Here is a 20,145-nt window from a genome sequence, read left to right on the forward strand (position 1 = left end):
AAACTGGCAATCTCCTCCAAAGTAGGGACCAAAACATAATCCGGGAATGTGAAGCACCTCAATGGAGGGTCATAGAACTGCAGTAGTGTGAAGAGAGCATCATGTTGATCTTTGGAAAGAACCGCGACGAAACTTAGAATTAAACCGTAATCCTCTCGGAATCCTTCTAGAGAACCAGGATCCATTAACTTCATCAGTTGTTGGATGGGCTCCAAACAGACCACCGGAAACTTGTAGGCGACGAGTCTCTTTCTGCCAATATCCATCTTAAGAGAACCAGGAAAAACCCCGACCGGAATCAAGAAGAAGATGTAAACCCCCTAGAAATGGATAAACATGTGTTAAATGATATGAATGCAAATGATGTGATGATGTGAATGCAATGCAGCGGCGTGTCAATCAGGATTGCTGTATCTGCTTGAGCATTTGTCAGGTTGCACTGTCTGAAGAGAAAACCACTGAGGAATATAATACGAGATCAAAGCACTGCTCCAGAAAACCGGGTTGGTTGGCGGTTAAGGTTTCCTGAATTTAGCCCGCCCCTCACTGGTAGGTTCTAAGAACAGAAGTTCGTCAACTTCAGCCCTTCAGTCGCGAATAATACGTTTACCATTGAAGGTTTGGCATTATTACGGAATAAAAGACCTCCACTGACTCCCCTCAACAGGACATCCTAAAGCAAGTTCCCAGTCTCGGGGTCCTCGGATTGATCAGCGAGAATGTGCCCACCAGAGCTAACATAATCACGTCTCGGAGGAGAGGCCTCGACTGAGTTCTCGGGAAATGGTCACCAGAGTCGACAATTTCTAGGGGAATATTATGTCGTTACGGAACATCCGTAGGACATAGTATATCCAAGAGAAACCTCGTCTGGGTGTGGTTCTTCACGAACGACTTAACGCAGCAACATACCACGCAAGCCTCATGAACATCCACTCTAAAACCTGTGTGTACACTCAAGCCTGGGTAATGGGCTTATCTCTCGTAGAACATCCCATCCCAACAAACAAACAAACAGCAGCAGATACAGCAAACATATGTACATGAATGCAATTAGGCAAATAAGTAACTGCACAAAAGAATGAACACTCAATAAACAAGAAAACACACAAGCTAGGAAGGACTCGCTTAGGGAAGATGGACCAGCAAGAGGTCAACTTCTAAAGTCCCCAGTGGAGTCGCCAGCTGTCGCAACCTGAAAAAATACAGTGCGAAAAAAGACAACCGGCGAAGAAAAAAGACAGGAGAGTCGCCACCGTGCGTTATTTATCCCAAAGGAGGGAAAGGAAACGCTCGAAGTAAACCTGAAAATAGGAAAGAAAAAGACAAGGTCTCGCAACCAAATCTTGGGTTCGGGAGTCGGTTATGCGAAGGGAAGGTATTAGCACCCCTACGCATCCGTAGTACTCTACGGGATCCACTTATGCGGTTTCTGTTTAAAGGGTATGGTTTTGCCTAATGTGCTATTTACTAAAAAGGTTAAGAGAAATGGACTCGCGCGGATGTCGCATCCACTGCATACGTATCTCATATGAATATGAGAATCAGAGTCTTCGTAGCTCGGCTGACCTATGGGTTGGGGTAATTGTGCTCGCTAAGACATCGCGTCTTATGCCTACGTATCTCATCTGGAATGAGAATCAGAGCAAGCCGTAGTTCGACTAACTACGGGGTTATGGATTATGTTACGGGGTGAACAACGTTACTACGCAATCTACCGGATGCTCGACCTTTGGAGACTTACTCGCCTGTAGTAGAAGGAGTAAACGTGTTGCTTTGGGTTTTAGGTTTTGTTTGCGTTGTAGGAACGCGCATGCAAAAAGGAAGTCCTAGGCGGAGGAACAGTGCTACCTAAATTGGCATGCAAACGGGAGACTATGCGAAGCCTCGCATCCTATGGGGAAATAATCACATCACACAAAACATATATCTTGAAATAGAAAAAATGCCACCAAGGGGCTCAAACATTGCCTCCTACCGAGGTCTTCCAGCTAAGAAACAGTAGAAATAAAAGGGAAGAAGTAAAATACCACACGGATCAAGATCCGAAGTTACAGCAATTAAAGGATAAGCGACCCTGAGATTCTCCCAAGCTGATGAGAGACCTGTTAAAATTGGAAGACAAGGCCGGATTGGCGAAGCAACGTTTAGGGTTTGCGCGAGGCGGAATGAACTTCTCAGGGCTGCCCGAAGGTTGCTGCAGAGTAGTTCCTAGATTTGAAACTCCACGTGAACTCCAAGTCTATTTCTCAGGGAATTTCCAAGTGTCTGAAACCCTACTGAAACTCTTATATTTATAGCTGATTTTCGTGGACTTGTGGGCTTGGAATGAGGGAGACCCAAAATTTGTTATATTTTAATTATTTATTTATTTTTTTCTTTTTTTCTTTTCCTTTTTTTTTTTTTTTTGGAAAAACTGAAGGGTAAATTTTGGGGTATTACACAATTGATTCCAAAATTGATCTTTGAATCCATGATAGATTTCTGCTATTGTAGTTAACCAATACTTGTATGCGTTATATTCAACTAATTACCATGTTTTGAATTTTCAATACAAGGTTGCCTAGCTTTGCCATACATATATGGCAGACATTGCAGTGTCCATTATAGCTAAGCTTTCAGAATATTTGGTCGACCCTATATTAAACAATGCTCGTTACGTTTTCGGTTTCAACCAAATCGTTAGAGGTCTTTATGATCAAAAGGACGAGTTGATAGTAACCCAAAAGAGTGTGAAGGAGCGCATGAAAGAAGCCAGAAGGAAAACCGAAATAATCGAGGAAGCTGTAGAGAGGTGGATGAATGATGTTAATAATGTCTTAAAAGATGTAGAAAAGCTTGAAGAAAAAACTAAAGATAACAAAGGGTGTTACCGTGTAACTTTCCAATACTTTCTAGCAAAAGAAGCAGAGAATTCGACAAAGAGAATGAAGAATCTATATATCAGCTGCATATTTGAGCCATTTTCTAGGCGCACAGAGCTTCCTGGCATGAAATACTTTTCATCCAAAAACTTTGTGTATTCCAAGTCCACTGAGCATGCTTATAATAAACTCATGGAGGCATTGAAAGATGGAAAATGTAACATGATTGGATTTCATGGGATGGGAGGATCTGGTAAAACCACTTTGGTGAAAGAGGTTGGGAAGAAAGCCGAGGAGTTGCAACTTTTCGACAAAGTTGTTATGGCTGTTGTCTCTCACAATCCAGAAGTGACGAATATCCAAGGTCAAATTGCAGACAGTTTGGATTTGATATTGAGGGAAGAGACAACAATTGGTAGAGCACAAAGACTTTCGACAAGCTTACAAGTTGAGAGGACTCTTGTGATCTTGGATGATGTGTGGGAGAATCTTGATTTTGAAGCCATAGGGATTCCACCATGTTGCACTGTCTTGCTAGCTACTCGCGGTCGAGATGTATGCGTGTCTATGAACTGTCAAATTACGGTTGAGTTGTCTCTCTTGGATGAGGAGGAAGCCTGGACTTTGTTTAAAAGATGTGCAGATATCATTGATGACTCACCATATGCCTTGAAGTTGAAGAATGTGCCAAGGAAAATTGCTAAAAAATGCAAAGGACTCCCCATTGCAATTGTGACTATGGCAAGTATGTTAAGAGGGAAGAAAGTTGAAGAATGGGAGTTAGCATTGCTTAGACTAGAGGAATCACAGGAACTTGATGTTGAAGAAGTGTTGAGCAGTTGTTATGCATGTATCAAGTTAAGCTATGACAATTTGACAAAGCAAGTTTCGAAGAATCTCTTTTTGTTGTGCTCGATATTTCCAGAAGATTATGAGATCAATATGGAAGATTTGGTTAGGTACATAAAGGGACTCGGACCATCTGCCGGGACTATTGGAACAATGGAGAAAGTGAGGAGAGAGACACAAGTGACCATGAACATCCTTAAGGATTCATATTTGTTGCAACCTTGTGGTAAACAAGAATTTGTGAAAATGCATGACTTAGTTCGGGATGCAGCCTTATGGATTGCTTCGAAAGAAGGTAAAGCGATTAAGATACCGGCCAAAACATCGGTAGCAGTAGAAGAAAATGTAAAAGAGATCGCAGCGATGTCCTTATGGAGCATGGAAAATCTTCCTTCTATTGATCAATTGCAGTGTTCAGCACTCAAGACTCTTCTACTTCATTCCACAGATGAATCTTCTTTACAATTACCAAAAGAATATTTTGGAAAGATGCAAATGTTGGAAGTCTTGGGGATTACAAAATTTTACTACACATGGCGCAATCTGTATACGCTGCGCTACTTGAGTTCATCATTGTCTATCTTTGCCGTGCCACAATCGATGGAGAGATTAACTATGCTACGGACTCTTTGTCTAAGAGGATATGATTTAGGCGATATCTCTATACTGGCAAGCTTAACAAGACTTGAGATTCTCGATTTGCGCAGTTCATCTTTCGATGAGCTGCCACAAGGAATCACAACTTTGCAGAAACTAAGACTACTGGATATATACACTTGCCGCATCAAGAAGAACAACCCTTATGAAGTGATAAGGAAGTGTACACAGCTAGAGGAATTGTATATATGGAGAGTTGAAGATGATTCTTTACCGATTATCTCTTTACCAAGGTTGCATAGATATGTAATTGTATGCGACAAGTTCAGGGAAAACTGTAGATTCCTCATCGATGCTTATCTAGAGGATCACGTGCCATCAAGAGCATTATGCATAGACCAGTTTGATGCCTCAGCTCTTATTCATGATTCATCTTCAATCAAAGATTTGTTTCTGAGATCGGAGCATCTTTACATGGGACATCTTCGGGGAGGGTGCAAGAGCATCGTCCCACACATGGATCAAGGAGGCATGAATGAGATGATTGGACTAATACTCGAATCTTGTTCAGAAATAGAATGCCTTCTTGATACTACAAATACCAATTTGCCAGCATTCTTTGAGTTGGTTACGTTGAAGTTGATATGGATGAATGGTCTTAAACGAGTTTTCAATGATCCATCTTTCCAATGCCCTCTTGAAAAATTACAAGACCTGCAGATAGAGTATTGTACACAACTGAGTAGCATATCTTTTCCAAGGAATTCAAATATGTGTAATCTTAAGATTCTAAGATTACAGTGGTGTCCAATGCTAACTTCATCACTTTTTGTACCTGCCATTGCTCGACGCCTAATGCTACTAGAGGAATTAAAAATATTTGATTGTAGCAAGTTGAAGCATATCATAGCAGAAGAGTATGAAGCAGATGAGAATGCTAGTAATCCAAGTCCTACCTTGAAAGTGTTCCCAAATTTAAGGATTCTTCATGTGCACGGTTGCCATAGTTTAGAATCAATCTTTCCAATCTCTTTTGCTCAAAGCCTAGAGAGATTAGAGAAGATAGTTATATGGTACAACTTTGGGTTAAATTATGTATTCGGTACACACAAAGATTACAAGAATAGTGTGAATGAGGTTAAGGCCAACATCAACCTCATTTCTTTAAGAAGAATCTCACTTGTATCATTGTCGAATTTGATTGACATTTTCCCGAAACATTGTCATCCAAGGTCGCCAAATTTGAAAGAGATAGAATGCAGAGAATGTCCTCGCTTATCAACCAACCTTATGTACAAGACTTTGCTCAGTTCAGATCAACAGAAAGGTCTCATGGCCACTGAGGTAAGAATTCAAATATTTTTAGCTTCACATAAATTTTTTTCGAGATTAAGTCTGGTAAATTATATATGTTATAAGTGCGGTATATTAACTAACGAGTATGATGATCTAAAATTGACTAGTTTTCGATACAGGAGAGAGTAGTCTTTCCTGATAGCGAAGAATCTGTCCTAGCCTTGGAATATCTTACCTTTGAGAATTCCATGGTAGAAGGTATTTTCCAAATGCAAGCTGCAAAACAAGGGCCATTAAATTCAAACTTATCTCATTTATGTTTAAAGCATTTACCCGAGTTGAGGCTTATTTGGAAGGGCCCAAAAGATGTTCTCGGCCTCCAGAAGCTCAAGAGTTTGGTGCTGGTTGGATGCAGAAACTTGGAAACCATCTTCTCTCCTACTATTGTTGGAATCCTATCTGAGCTGAGTGAACTTGTTGTAAGCAAGTGTGATAAGTTGGAACAAATCATTTGTTCGGATCGTTTAGCGCAAGATGGAAACTTACCTGTTTTTTCCAAATCAGTGTGCTTCCCTCTACTGTCCATTGTTCATGTCTTTCAGTGCAACAATTTGAAAAGCCTTTTCTCTCATTCATTGCCTTCTCCATTTCCTGAACTAGAATTTATTACTATAGAGGAGTGTTCTGAAATAGAACAGGTTTTCTTTTTCAATGAAGATGATAAAGGTCAACATGTGGCAGAAGAAAACAAACAGAATTTAGTGCTTCCAAAATTGCGCGAGGTGAAACTCGTACATTTGCCAAACATCACTGAATTTTCTAAAGGACCTTATAAACTGCAGCAAAATGTGAAACATTACACAGTGAGACACTGTCCCAAATATACTTGTGCTCGGTTGCAGGAAAAGACTCCATTTTCAGCCATACATTTACAAACAATTGGGGATGTTTGTGAAATGGGATTAGGATCTGGCTCAACTAGTACTTTTTCCGCCACTGCTGATATTAATCCTCAGATACAAGAGAGGGTGAGCAAGTTGGAAACAAACTTAGAATCTGAGAGACAAAGAAGAAGGCTGATGGAGTTAGATTTGCAGGTTGAGAGGGAAAGGCGAAAACTAATAGAACTGAAACTGGAAACTGAGCAAGAAAGACGACGAATCATGGAAGAAACAATGCTTTCTTTCTTTCATAAAATGCTTGGAAGGGTCCCTCAACAGTTTTCTCACCTTCTTTCTCAAACTCAATCGGTACTTATTCCTCAATTTTCTTTACATGTGTTATTCAAGTTTGAAGTATAAATATATAGCGATAATCGTATATAATTTCAGGCACAAAATGAAGAAAGTGAAGATCAGGACTTTCAAAATGTATCCATACAGTCCCTCTGAATCTGTTATGTTCAAATATGAGCTAGCAAAAGGAAAATGGTCCTAAACTGTTTTTCAACACAGGCCATACACATCCACTACTACATTAGGAGGTTTGTTAATGTATTAATATAAAAAAGCATAAGATCATTGAAGAAGCATTGCTTTCTGTCTTTCATGAAAAGCATGTAAAAAGTGTGTCATGATGTTTTCAAGTGTTGTATATTTTCTCTGTTTATACATTTCTGATAAGATCGTCTAGAACAATTCTAAAACAAAAATTGTAATTGGATTCACAATTACCATAAAAATAAAGTGGAATATATTGAATCGAGAATGATACACGTAGAGTTAATTAGAGTCACAAATATTTTTTTACAACAAAGGTACTATTATTATTTGCCAATTGGAAAAATGAGATGCCATAATATAGTTAAATAGAAAAAATAGATGATACAATACAAGTTATAATAATGTTCCCTGCCGGCTAGTTTTCATTTGAAAACTTCAAGTAATCATAGAAAATGTCAAATCCTCTTATAAAAGCGTCAATAAGGTACTCGCATATGAGGATATTCCAGAACCTGAAAAACAAAGTCTTGAATCATGGCTAGTGTTCTCCTTGTTGCTCTCTTCTTACTCATCCCAATTATCTTTCTGCTAAAAAGAACCAAACCATCCAAAAGAGTCCCTCCAGGTTCACTTGGAATTCCCATTATCGGTCAAAGTCTTGGCTTTCTTCGTGCTATGCGATCCAACACTGCAGAAAAATGGATTGAAGACAGAATAAACAAGTATGGCCCTATTTCAAAGCTAAATATCTTTGGAAAACCAACTGTTTTGATTCACGGACAGGCTGCAAATAGGTTTATATTCGCCAACAGCGGTAACAATATTGTTAACCAGCAAACACAGTCTACTAAGATGATATTAGGTGAAAGGAACTTGCTTGAACTGAGTGGCAAAGATCATAGTAGAGTTAGAGGTGCACTTGTCTCGTTCTTGAAGCCGGAATCTTTGAAACACTATGTCGGTAAAATTGATGAAGAGGTTAGGAGACACCTTCAGATGCATTGGGAAGGGAAACAGCAGGTCAAGGTAAGTTGTTACAAATCTTAACAAAATCAAAAGCTAATAAAACGACATGGTGTTAACTTGTGACTGAAGTTAGAAAAAAATGTTATGCAACTATTTGTTTGTTTCTTCTGATAGGTATTGCCCCTGATGAAGACTCTAACATTCAATATAATTTGCTCTCTTCTGTTTGGTCTTGAGAGTGGAAAACAAAGAGATCAACTCATGAATCCCTTCCGAGCATTGATTAAAGGAGTGTGGTCAGTCCCAATCAATGCACCCTTCACACGCTACAACCGCAGTCTCAAGGAAAGTGCAAGGATACAAAACTTGTTGAAGGAGATTGTGCACCAGAAGAAAGTCGAACATGAGAAAAATGGTGCAAATTCCCGCCAAGACTTGATTAGTTGCTTGCTTAGCATGGTTGAAGATGATAAACAAGTTTTGACTGAGAAGGAAATCATCCACAATGCTATGCTTGTCATGGTCGCGGGGCATGACACGTCAGCTATTCTAATCACTTTCATTATCCGGCTCTTGGCTAACGATCCAGAAATTCGTGCAGGTGTTCTTCAAGGTATGCATCGACTTTGTGTGCGTGTGTAGCTGTTCTTCTAGGTAGAGAAATCTATGTATTTGATTATAAGGTTGCACTTGCAGAACAGGAAGAAATAGCAAAAGGCAAGCTCTTAGGAGAGACTTTAACATGGGAAGACGTTTCAAAGATGAAATATACTTGGAGAGTAGCAATGGAAACTCTTAGAAGGTTTCCTCCCATTTTTGGTGGAATCAGAAAAGCAACAACAGATATTGAATATGGTGGATACATTATACCCAAAGGGTGGCAGGTAAATGAAACTTTAGTATCAATCAATGTAGTCAAGCACCAGATCTTAAGTAGGATCGGTCACCTTGTGAAAGATCGTAAAACTCGGATCATTAGCACGGCACGTAATATCCAACCGAAGGGGAAAATGATAATTTCATACATATATATACACACACATACACAAACACATGAAAATTATAATACAGGCTCAAAAAAAAAGCCCCAACACGTTTTTTTACGATCTTGCTTCTAAAAGCTCGATATTGACCACACCGGCGACGAAAACGATTTTTCTCTTATCGTAGCACTCTCAGGCATCCTTAGCACGTAATATCTTACGATTTTACGATCCAACACTAGATCTTGACTACACTGTGTCAATCATAGATAAAATTCTCACATGCACTCTAGTTAACATAAATCTCTTGTTTTCTTAAAGATCTTTTGGGTCACATCAATGACTCACATGGACAGCAAAATATTCCCAGAGCCATCAAAGTTTGATCCAAGTAGATTTGAAAACCAAGCATCTACACCACCCTATTGCTATGTTCCATTTGGAGGGGGAGCAAGAATATGTCCAGGATATGAGTTTGCTAAGGTTGAAACTCTTGTGACAATTCATTACCTTGTGACAAAGTTCAGTTGGAAGCTACTTTCAGACAATTCCTTCAGCAGGGATCCAATGCCAACACCATCTCAAGGCCTGTTGATTGAACTTTGCCCAAGGAAACTATCTTAGCTCTCATTCAACAACTTCTGGTCCACCTCATAAGATTTTTACTAGAATAGTGTGTTATGTAGATTGTGTATATATTTGTATTAGCTTATCCTGTATTCAATTTCAATATAAACTTTAAATCTTGCCTCATTGTCTCAATATTTAGAAATCTATTTTTATGCAATAACTATAAATTTTTTAGTCAACAATAATTGTTATTTTGGGTACAAAGTCAACCATATAAGTTATTCATTACTATGTTATGTAAATCTCTTTTTAATATATTGAATACACAACTTCCTATACAAATTTACCTTTTTATACTTGTTAAACAGTGTATATAATAGACACTTGTTATCATTTGCCAAATAAAAAAATATAGTTGCATCACAGAAAATGCAAGTTAAGGAATCAAAGAAAATATCAAATCCTATTATTAAAGCATCACTAAGACACTTTCATATGAGGATATTCCATAACCTGAAAACAAAGAAAATATCAAATCCTATTATAAAAGCATCCCTAAGACCCTTTCATATGAGGATATTCCATAACCTGAAAACAATGTCTTGAACCATATTTAGTGTTCTTCTTGTTGCTCTCCTCTTACTCATTCCAGTTTTCTTCACGCTTCTCAAAAAAAACTTCTAAGGTATTAAAGATGTGTCAAAGCAATGATCAACGAAGAAGTTAAGTACAGACACATTTAGGAATAGGCGTGTCGTGGTGTTCAACACATGAAATTTGTACGATGTGTTGGAAAAATCAAACAAGTGTCCCGAAAAAATAGATATTTTCTTTACTTCAACACTTCTTTGAAACAAATTTTGAGACTTGTGTAACATTCATACAATACGTGTTGGACAATAAGTGTTTCAAAAAAAATTGTTTTTCTTTACTTATCACACCTTATACTTTTTTTTTTAGACATTTCTCGTACACATCTAAAATCTAAAAGGACTAAATACGTATTGAAGCAAGATTATTGTTGATATTTGTAAATATATAGTGTTAAAGAATATTTGTAAATCGAATAGTCTCACATCGACTATATCATGTAATTAGTTGTAATCTCTTTATATATAATAATGTCTCCGTAGTATTTTTCAAAACACATGTTTTATTCAAATGTGTCTTAGGGTCCGTTTGTTTTGACTTTTTTTTTAAATGATTTTTATAATGTAACATATTTTGATGTAAAAAAATTTACAAAGAAACTTTTCATAAAAATTTCAAATGAAAATTTGGTTTGAATAGTTATTCTTAAAATATTATTTTAGGTATTTTATCATTTTATCCAAATATTTTTTGGATATCAAAATTTAAAAAAATCATTTAATTTTGAAGCTATTTTAAATAGTTTAAAAATCATTTTTGAAATAGAACTTTTTGAAAAAACTATAATTTTGACTATACTTTAATCTTCAATAATGTAGGTTTATGTTATAGTATATCAAAATTAGTCTTTTAATTTATAAAAAACAAATTTAAAAAAACTTATAATATTTTGAAAAAAAAATTTATAAAATTCATTTTCAAATATACAAAGAAAAAATCTATTTTTTTAAAGTTAAAACAAATTGGCCCTTAGTCTCTCGAATTTCAACAATTATCAACGAAGGATTAAAGATATTAACTTTTATTAGAATATTTTTCACTTTTTTAAATTATAGATATATAAATAAAAGTCAAATACTATCATTTATATAACGGTATCGGTGTCCTAGATTCTTAAAATTATCGGTGTCAGAGTGTCTATATCGTGCCGTGTTCTAGTGTCTGTGTCGGAATCAGAATCAGTACTTCATTTCATAATATATATACAAGTTTAATATATCCACGTGTCTGTATCGTGGCATGTTAGGTGTCAGTGTTGCAGTATGTTATTGTACACAAGTTTTAAAAGTTAAATAGATAGATGCTAGATGACAAAAAAATTAATGATGTACACAGCCGGCTTGTTTTCATTTGAATACTCCAATTAAGGAATCATAGAAAATGTCAAATCCTATTATAAAAGCATCAATAAAGTACTCACATATATGAGGATATTCCAGAACCTGAAAAACAAAGCCTCAAACCATGACTAGTGTTCTCCTTGTTGCTCTCCTCTTACTCATCCCGGTTATCTTTCTGCTAAGAAGAACCAAACCATCCAAAAGGGTCCCTCCAGGTTCACTTGGAATTCCCATCATTGGTCAAAGCCTTGGCCTTCTTCGTGCTATGCGATCCAACACTGCAGAAAAATGGGTTGAAGACAGAATCAACAAGTATGGTCCTATTTCAAAGCTAAGCCTGTTTGGAACACCAACTGTTTTGATTCATGGACAGGCTGCAAATAAGTTTATATTCGCAAGTGGCGGTGATACTATTGTTAACCAGCAAACACAGTCCATTAAGATGATATTGGGTGACAGGAACTTACTTGAACTGTGTGGCAAAGATCATAGCAGAGTCAGAGGTGCACTTGTTTCATTCTTGAAACCAGAATCTTTAAAGGAATATGTTGGTAAAATTGATGAAGAAGTTAAGAGACACATTCAGATGCATTGGGAAGGGAAGCAGCAGGTCAAGGTATGTTGTTGCAAATCTTAACAAAATCAAAAGATAATAAAAAGACATTGGTATCAAGTATTAACTAATGATAATCTATAGGTATTACCTCTGATGAAGACTCTCACATTCAACATAATTTGCTCTCTTCTGTTTGGTCTTGAGAGTGGAAAACAAAGAGATCAATTCATGAAACCCTTTCAAGCAATGATTCAAGGAATGTGGTCAATACCAGTTAATGCACCTTTCACGCGGTACAGCCGCAGCCTCAAGGCAAGTGCGAGGATCCAAAACATGTTGAAGGAGATTGTGCACCAGAAGCAAGACGAACACGAGAAAAATGGTGCCAATTCCCGCCAAGACTTAATCAGTTGCTTGCTTAGCATGGTTGAAGATGGAAAACAAGTTTTAACTGAGAAGGAAATCATCCATAATGCCATGCTTGTCATGGTTGCAGGACATGATACATCATCTATTGTAATCACTTTCGTTATACGGCTTTTGGCTAATGAACCGGCTATATGTGCAGATGTTCTTCAAGGTATGCATATACTTGCGCGCGCGTGTGTTATAGTGATTCTTGAAGTTAAGACAAAGAAATCTATATAATTTGATTATATTGTTGCACTTGCAGAACAGGAAGAAATAGCAAAAGGCAAGCTTTTGGGAGAGCCTCTAACATGGGAAGACCTTTCAAAGATGAAGTACACTTGGAGAGTAGTAATGGAAACTCTTAGAAGGTTTCCACCCGTCTTTGGTGGTTTCAGAAAAACAACAACAGATATTGAATATGGCGGATACATTATACCCAAAGGGTGGCAGGTAAATGAACTCTATTGAGTATTGTTCTTGGTTCGATTCAGGAAACAAACCAAACCATTAACTGTGTTTATCAGTTCACGACAGTTCATTTTTTTAAACAGTCCTACTTATTTGTCATGGACGAAGAACATCTCTCCATGCAATCAATTAACATTAAAAAATTTCGTGTTTTACAGATCTTTTGGGTTACATCAATGACTCACATGGACAGCAACATTTTCCCAGAACCATCAAAGTTTGATCCAAGTAGATTTGAAAACCAAGCATCTACACCACCCTATTGCTTTGTTCCATTTGGAGGGGGAGCGAGAATGTGTCCAGGATATGAGTTTGCAAGGGTTGAAACTCTGGTGGCAATTCATTACCTTGTGACAAAGTTCAGTTGGAAGCTGCTTTCAGACAATTCCTTCAGCAGGGATCCAATGCCAACACCATCTCAAGGTCTACTGATTGAACTTTGCCCAAGGGAACAACTATCTTAGCTCTCATTCAACAACTTCTGGTCTCCCTAATGAGATTTTACTAGAATAACATATGTTATGTGTAGATTAGTATATATTTGTATTAGCTTATCTTGTGTTTAACTTCATTACAAACTTTTATAGTTAAAATCTTATTAGGAGAACCTGTTGTAAGGGAAGAATATTGCAACTTCAAATATGAACTTTTCTTATGAGTAGAAATCGAACTCCATATTCTAAAATTTACAGGTATTCAGCCAATAACTAGGTAAGCAGGTAATACTATAATAATAAATGTACATTGCAGATATTCACAACTTACAGTACAATAATTTTCAAATTTTCAATTCAATGTTGGACTAATATTTTTAAAGAGAAATAAAGATGCACCACTAGGAACATCTATACTGTATGATATACAGATATTCAAGTTCTATCTATTTACATAATCTTTAATCTACCTAGAAATGTAATCCAAATTACATGAATAATCTAACATAGTTGTGAGAACATATACAATGATGAATTTATCCTAAAAACAATTGGAATAAATAATCAGGTGAAGCAATCTGCAAATGGGTAGAAAGAAAGAAGTGATGACTGCTAGCAATTCTCGGCTCTGGAATACTTTGTGGGAAGAGATGAACACCTTTCATTCATGTGAGGATAAGGTTGCATGGTATTGTATCCAGGTAACTCCATCCGATACTTGCCTTTGATCTGACAATACGGAAGCTTCACGGTGTCCCCATCGTTGCACCATGTTGGCAACCGGCTAGAATTGTTCTCGAAAAAATTGAGAATGTAAGCATCTTTTATCTGCATTCATTGCACAAAAACAAGCCCATAAGAACTTGGTCAAGAAAACTCTACCAAAAAAAATCATTACCTTATGAAGTCGTAAAACAAAAATTAATTGTGGATTGATATCAGCCATGCTCAACAAACTATTAGATGATTTCATTTAATGAAGATGGTGTGGAATATGGTCAATGGTTCTAATGAAATTTTGTGCAGGGTGAAACTGAAATTGAAAATATCCAAAACATAGAAACCAGATTGTCAGACAAACATACAGTAAACTCTGTCACTTGGATAGAACTAGCAATTGGATCAAACAGTCCTGCCTCCTTGTACATTGCAAGTATAAAAGCAACACAAGAAGTTGACTTTCCATCACTGTAGGTCCAGTCATCCTGTTCTGGAATCGTCAGCAGTTCATCAAAAGATGATCCACGCCTTTCAACTTCTACTAATACTTCTGAAAGGTCGAGCCCCTGCAGAAAGTAAAAACACAAAAAGGCTATAAGAGTTGATGTGGTTGTTCCACATTATCGCAAAGAGGTTATATGTAATATATCAAGAGCACAATGTACTATGGTATATATAAAGTTCCAAGCTATGAAGCACGAACACTAGAAACACGACACCGACACTGAGACGTCAAGACCGGTAATAATTTGAAAAAATGAATAAATTAAACGTAATCATAAGTGTCAGTGTCAGATTCGGTTTCAGACACTGAAAGATGCCTTTTTTCAGAGGTGTCAGTGCTACAAAGGTTCCAAGGTTCCAGATATTGAAAGATTGATAATCTATGCAGTAGATCATGTCACAATCATCTTATGATTTATATTAGAAAATAGAAGACATTGGTTCCATTTATTGTAAAAGTAAAAAATGATTGGTATATCATAATGACACGCATATTGAAGCAAGAAGCAAGTAAAGGTTGTAACATACTTTAGTTCCAAGTCGTTTGTTCAAGGCTTCATTCCACATATTTCCAGCATATTCAGGTTTAAGTTGACTCCAAATTGTCATAACACAAGCAACCTGAAAAGCAGCAAGGTAAATGCTCTAATTCTTAAAATAAAACAAAAACAAAATAGGCGATGTACCATCTGCGTGGCTTAAACTTGCAAAAGACGGAGAAATGAGAAGGCAGGAATGCAGCACAAACAATAGTCGATACTTGATACCACATATTGTAAACTTATTGTTACTTATTTTAAAGTGAGTGAATTTTTCTCCACTAGTAACTGTCTTCTTGATTTACAAACAAAGAAAAACTAAAAAAGCTGATGATACTGTAATTTGAAATTTTAAACCAATTTTTTACTATTTCCAAACTTGAATAGAAAGCTTATGCTGTATTTCCGAAAGAACAAGAATTCAAGACTATATGGTTTATCGATTCTCAGTTTGAAACAGTTCATATTATTGATAGGAAAGGAGATGATGAAAAGTAAAACTATTTCATCTTAGAAAGCTTATTTTGAATTTCTGCAAGATCAAGATTTGAAGAATATATGGTTGGATCTCAGTTTGAAACAATTCATATCATTGTTAGGAAAGGGAAGTAGAAAAAGATCAAACTTGAAATTTAGAGAGCAAAAAACCCAAGATGGTTGCACCAAATGCCACCACAGATTAACTGAAAATTTAAAAAGAGTTTCATAAATCCATACCACATTAGCATCCAAGGGAGGAGGATAGTTCGCAGTTAAAGTATCTATCCAACTGAAAATCATGTTATGGTAACCATAAGGTTTTCCGTCCATACTCAAAGCATACTCCCACGCTGCAGTCTCATTAAACCTCGCACGAATGTCAGGGTGTAAAGGAAGAAGAGCAATATGGGGATTAGAATCATCTTTATTCAGTTCAAAGTCCCACCACTCATCCCATGGTATCATAGCAATTATATCTTCTCCCTGCAAACAAAAGAGAGAGGAATGAAACACTAGGAGACTCGAAATTATGCAGCAGAGTTCACCAACATTACACGAGAGTCTGTGTTTACTTAGTCGTGAAGTAAATATTCAAGATTTGAAGTGATAAACAATTTTGTAAGAGCGCTAACTCGATTTTGAAACTGAGAATACATCTTACCTAGAGTGATACTGTAAAGTTAAGGAAAGTTTACACTGATTCTTTATAAACTTCAATTTATATCGGATTATGGAAATATATCAAGAATTTATGAAATTAAGAAGATAAAAATTTAGTACTATGTATCATGCTGTGAACCAATAGGTTAAATGTAACTTAAATACTTTTACCTTTTCATTTTCATGTCCTGACTCTCCAACCCAAAGCTTTCCATCTGAATCTCTTAAGCAAACAGCAGTGTGACCAGCATAAGCGCCACTAACCCATTTCTCTAGAGTCTCAAAAGCACCCCAGCGACCTCGAATTTTTGAAACAGCAAGGAAATCCCCAGAGTGAATGTCAGCAGCGCTGATATTCGTAACCCAAGGCTGAGGGCGTGTTTCAAAAGTGGCTCCCATATGTTTCTCCAGAAACCCGAGATTTGAGTTCTCACCCCATCCAGTATTTGTAAATAAAGGGAAAACCTCCCAAAGTGCTTGAAGGGTCCCCAACATTCCAGCTTTCAAGAGGAAAATTGATAAGCCGTGATTTTTTACCTGATTACAAAAAGGGCAAGGATCACTAAAAGAAAAATGTGCGTTTCAACTTTCAACACTATACTTAATGATGTTGTAACTTGTAATGAAGAAAGATGGACACTTACGTACTCGTACTCGGCTCTCCCATCCCACTCCTTGATTTCAAGTGTATGCTCCCGGGCCAGAAAATAATAATCCCATGTCACACGATATGGGGTTGCAAAGATGTAAATATCTAAACATGTCCAACTATGAGGATTGCTAACCTACATCAGCACAGAGATGATAACCAATCAGTTTCATTTGAATCCCATAAACAAATAATAACTGCTACAAAAACTGAACAGCATAGCCCATAAACAAATAATAACTGCTACAAAAACTGAGTGCCATAAGATTAAATCCAGTGAACTACTACACACATATAACTGAAAATCTAAATCTTATGGAAAATTGTATTATATGGATAAAATATTGTAAGCTTTGATCATTTAAGAATCCTATTATTAAGAAAATAATGCTACAAAACCAACTCCCCTAAGGATTTCTATTATCAATTATAAGTAAAATAAATGCATCATATATCATGATTCATGAATATGACAAATTTTTGTTTATAATATGTTTCATAAGATTAAGTGTGGTTGGTTGTATGGTGAAAAAAAATTGATTTGAGTGAATTGATTTTCTAAAACTGATACCATCTAAAAGCGAGTTGATATTAAAGTGATTTACTTTTTAATATATTCATGCAAAATTGAGTTGAACAGTAAATTCCAATGTTAAAATTTCGTTTAGACTCAAAAGCTATAAATCCTAATTTCAAGGAAAATCAATTTAAAAAGAAAAATCAATTCTATTTTTGAGAAACCAAACATATCAAAACCAAAAGTGAGTTGAACAGTAAATTTTAATGTTAAAATCACATTTAGACTTCAAAAACTACAATTCAAGGAAAACCTATTTTAAAAGCAAAATCAACTCTATTTTTGAGAAACCAGACATTTGTGTATGTTTGGTTTAGCTTTTGGAAGAGTCAAAAGCAATTCTAGAGGTGTAGAATTGATTTCGGAATGATTTAGAGGTGTTTGGTTCTTCTAAAAGTAAAATTGATTCTGCCTGCCTCCATAATTGATTCTACTTTAAGCTAAAATTTATAGCTTTTGAGTTCAAACATAATTTTTACATTGAAATTAATAGTTCAACTCAATTTTGCATAAAGTTATTCAAACATAAACCACTTTAGATTCAACGCACTTTTAACCAAAATCAATTTTTTTTCACTACAGAACCAAACATGTGCAAAATCAATTTATATCTCTTAGAAACACTTTTGGTTCTTCCATCCAAAAAACTGAAACCAAACCTACACTAAGCGTAGTTTAAACAAGTTTAGTTTAACTAAATCTCCCTCCTTCATAATAACTAGTTGAATACGTAAACAAAAGTTCAATACAATCAAACAACAAGTCATAACACAAAATCTGCATAAACAATTAAGCAAAAACAACATCGAATAATTCAAAACCACGAAACCAAAACAAAAAAGTAAGAAAAAACACACCTTTAAGTGAACGGTTCCACCACCAAATTGGGAACCAGTTTTATTATGAAACTCAATCCAAGCCTGATTCTCATAAAAGCAAGCACCTTTCCAGTCAGGAGTATTAACCGGAGAGGAAACAGCACCAACGAAGACCGGAAGAAGATCAACAGCGCTATGAAGAGAATTAAGAATCGGCCACGAAATTTGTTTGGGCATCAGAGGAAGCAAGTCGCGAGGGTGAAATGGGGATTTCACAGTCCAAGGTTGAAGGCACGTGAGGAACACGAGGAACGTGGTGGTGATTAACCATGGTAGCTTCGAAGAAGAAGAAGCCATGAAAATGGAGTTGTGAAAAAATGGAACTCTTTTACACGAGTTTTAAGATTTTAAGTTTTTTTAAATAATTATTAGGTTTCACTCCTTTTTTTAAATTGTTAATTTGTTAAATATTGTAGGGATAATCGAAGAAGATACCTACATAAATAAAGATTCTTTTTGTTTTTTATGGATAAAATAATGATTTAATTATTGTGGATTTAATGTAAACTAGATTAGACTCATCTAATATTAAAATGAATGAGCTGTTAATATTATTTTAAAGAGAACATGGTATTTTTTAAAGAAATAGTAGTATTTTTTTTAAAGATAACCGTTTGTATAGATATTTTTTTTAACTCTAATACTAAATAATTTTTTTATTTAAAGAATTGAATTATACACATATCTTAGTTAAAAAATTATTTATTTATTCATATGTTATGAATAATCAATTTGTAATATAATTACATATTTAATAATAAATTGTAATATTTAAAATAATTCATTTTTCTATTTATTTCTCAAATTAATTCATTTTTAAAAATAAAAAATGACATAAAGGAGACGTCAATTTAATTGGCGACAGTGTACAAACACAGAGGAGAAAGAATTTACTATTTCTCGGCAAATTTGTCGATAGTGCGCAGTAATAAAAATATTGAATCCACATGGATTGTCTTCTAACAAGACAAAATGTGTGTGGTGTATAAAAACTAGTAAAAATTGGGGGTTTCGAGTTTTAATGTGGAAAGTAAATAAGAGATTAAACAAAATTACGAAACCGATCAGGTTGTGTGTTTAGAATCTCTTATTTCTCTATTATTGATGTTTGATGTCTAGTATGAATAATCTTATCATTATAAACCAATGGTGAATTAACAAAGTCCTTATAACTTATCAATCACGAAATAACTCACTACCACTACTCGGAGCTTTTTATCCCCAGTCTGTTAGCGTAAGCAAGGTTAGGCGATGCACAAAATGTTAATTCTCTATGCCACTACTCGAGGTTTCCTATTCCTATTCGACCAGTGTAAGTACAACAATTTTCCTAGGTCCAACACATAGACTAAAGGTTAGTATTCCCTATGTGCCCAACATCAATTTAAAAGAATATCTCACATAAAAAGCATTAAGAACAATAAGCAATTGAATGGCATTATAGATCAAAAGGTTCATACAAAGTCAAATTAACATATTACCCAACAATATTGAAATAAGTTCATCATAACACAACCTAACTTATAGGAGTTTAACTACTCGTAATTCAGATTACAATACTACAGTTGATAAATGAAAATAGCATATGAATTCCCTTGAAGTAATGGCCTCCAATGACTTCAAATGCCCTAAAAATCTCTTTTGATGCTCTCTAAATCGTGCTTTCCTCTCCAATTTTCATAACCCTTATCAAAGTGAAAAAAAATCTCCT

At 35.7% G+C, this 20,145-nt stretch overlaps 4 protein-coding genes across 6 annotated transcripts in view; 3 read left to right on the forward strand and 1 right to left on the reverse strand.

Moving 5' to 3' along the window:
* LOC127117705 (probable disease resistance protein At4g27220) overlaps nt 1-7,117 on the forward strand; it is a 32,077-nt gene extending 24,960 nt beyond the window's left edge. For 2 of the 3 annotated variants that reach the window (XM_051047796.1, XM_051047797.1), the window contains exons 2-4: nt 2,559-5,654; nt 5,774-6,856; nt 6,938-7,117. In XM_051047796.1, the coding sequence (XP_050903753.1) occupies nt 2,583-5,654; nt 5,774-6,856; nt 6,938-6,997 (4,215 nt within the window). In that variant the 5' untranslated portion in view covers nt 2,559-2,582 and the 3' untranslated portion in view covers nt 6,998-7,117. Of the gene's footprint in view, nt 1-1,326; nt 5,655-5,773; nt 6,857-6,937 lie in introns of those variants that run through there. The other variant, XM_051047798.1, reaches the window with a different exon arrangement.
* A 451-nt stretch (nt 7,118-7,568) lies between these two features.
* LOC127117706 (cytochrome P450 716B1) lies at nt 7,569-9,727 on the forward strand. Its single transcript, XM_051047800.1, has 4 exons — nt 7,569-8,074; nt 8,189-8,627; nt 8,711-8,898; nt 9,319-9,727. The coding sequence occupies exons 1-4, from the start codon at nt 7,583-7,585 to the stop codon at nt 9,619-9,621; spliced, it is 1,422 nt and encodes a 473-aa protein (XP_050903757.1). The 5' UTR covers nt 7,569-7,582; the 3' UTR covers nt 9,622-9,727.
* A 1,865-nt stretch (nt 9,728-11,592) lies between these two features.
* On the forward strand, nt 11,593-13,600 carry LOC127117707 (cytochrome P450 716B1). The gene is made up of 4 exons (XM_051047801.1): nt 11,593-12,174; nt 12,256-12,694; nt 12,788-12,975; nt 13,152-13,600. Exons 1-4 carry the CDS (start codon nt 11,683-11,685, stop codon nt 13,455-13,457), a joined length of 1,425 nt encoding a protein of 474 aa, XP_050903758.1. The 5' UTR covers nt 11,593-11,682; the 3' UTR covers nt 13,458-13,600.
* A 203-nt stretch (nt 13,601-13,803) lies between these two features.
* Nucleotides 13,804-18,801, reverse strand: LOC127117708 (uncharacterized). Its single transcript, XM_051047802.1, has 7 exons — nt 18,414-18,801; nt 16,975-17,115; nt 16,502-16,867; nt 15,908-16,153; nt 15,180-15,272; nt 14,513-14,713; nt 13,804-14,255 (listed from the first exon to the last, which is right to left on the reverse strand). The coding sequence occupies exons 1-7, from the start codon at nt 18,729-18,731 to the stop codon at nt 14,040-14,042; spliced, it is 1,581 nt and encodes a 526-aa protein (XP_050903759.1). The 5' UTR covers nt 18,732-18,801; the 3' UTR covers nt 13,804-14,039.
* Between the last annotated feature and the right edge of the window lie 1,344 nt (nt 18,802-20,145).

Source organism: Lathyrus oleraceus, chromosome 2 (genome assembly GCF_024323335.1).
Source record: "Lathyrus oleraceus cultivar Zhongwan6 chromosome 2, CAAS_Psat_ZW6_1.0, whole genome shotgun sequence".
In the NCBI taxonomy this organism is placed as follows: Eukaryota; Viridiplantae; Streptophyta; class Magnoliopsida; order Fabales; family Fabaceae; genus Lathyrus; species Lathyrus oleraceus.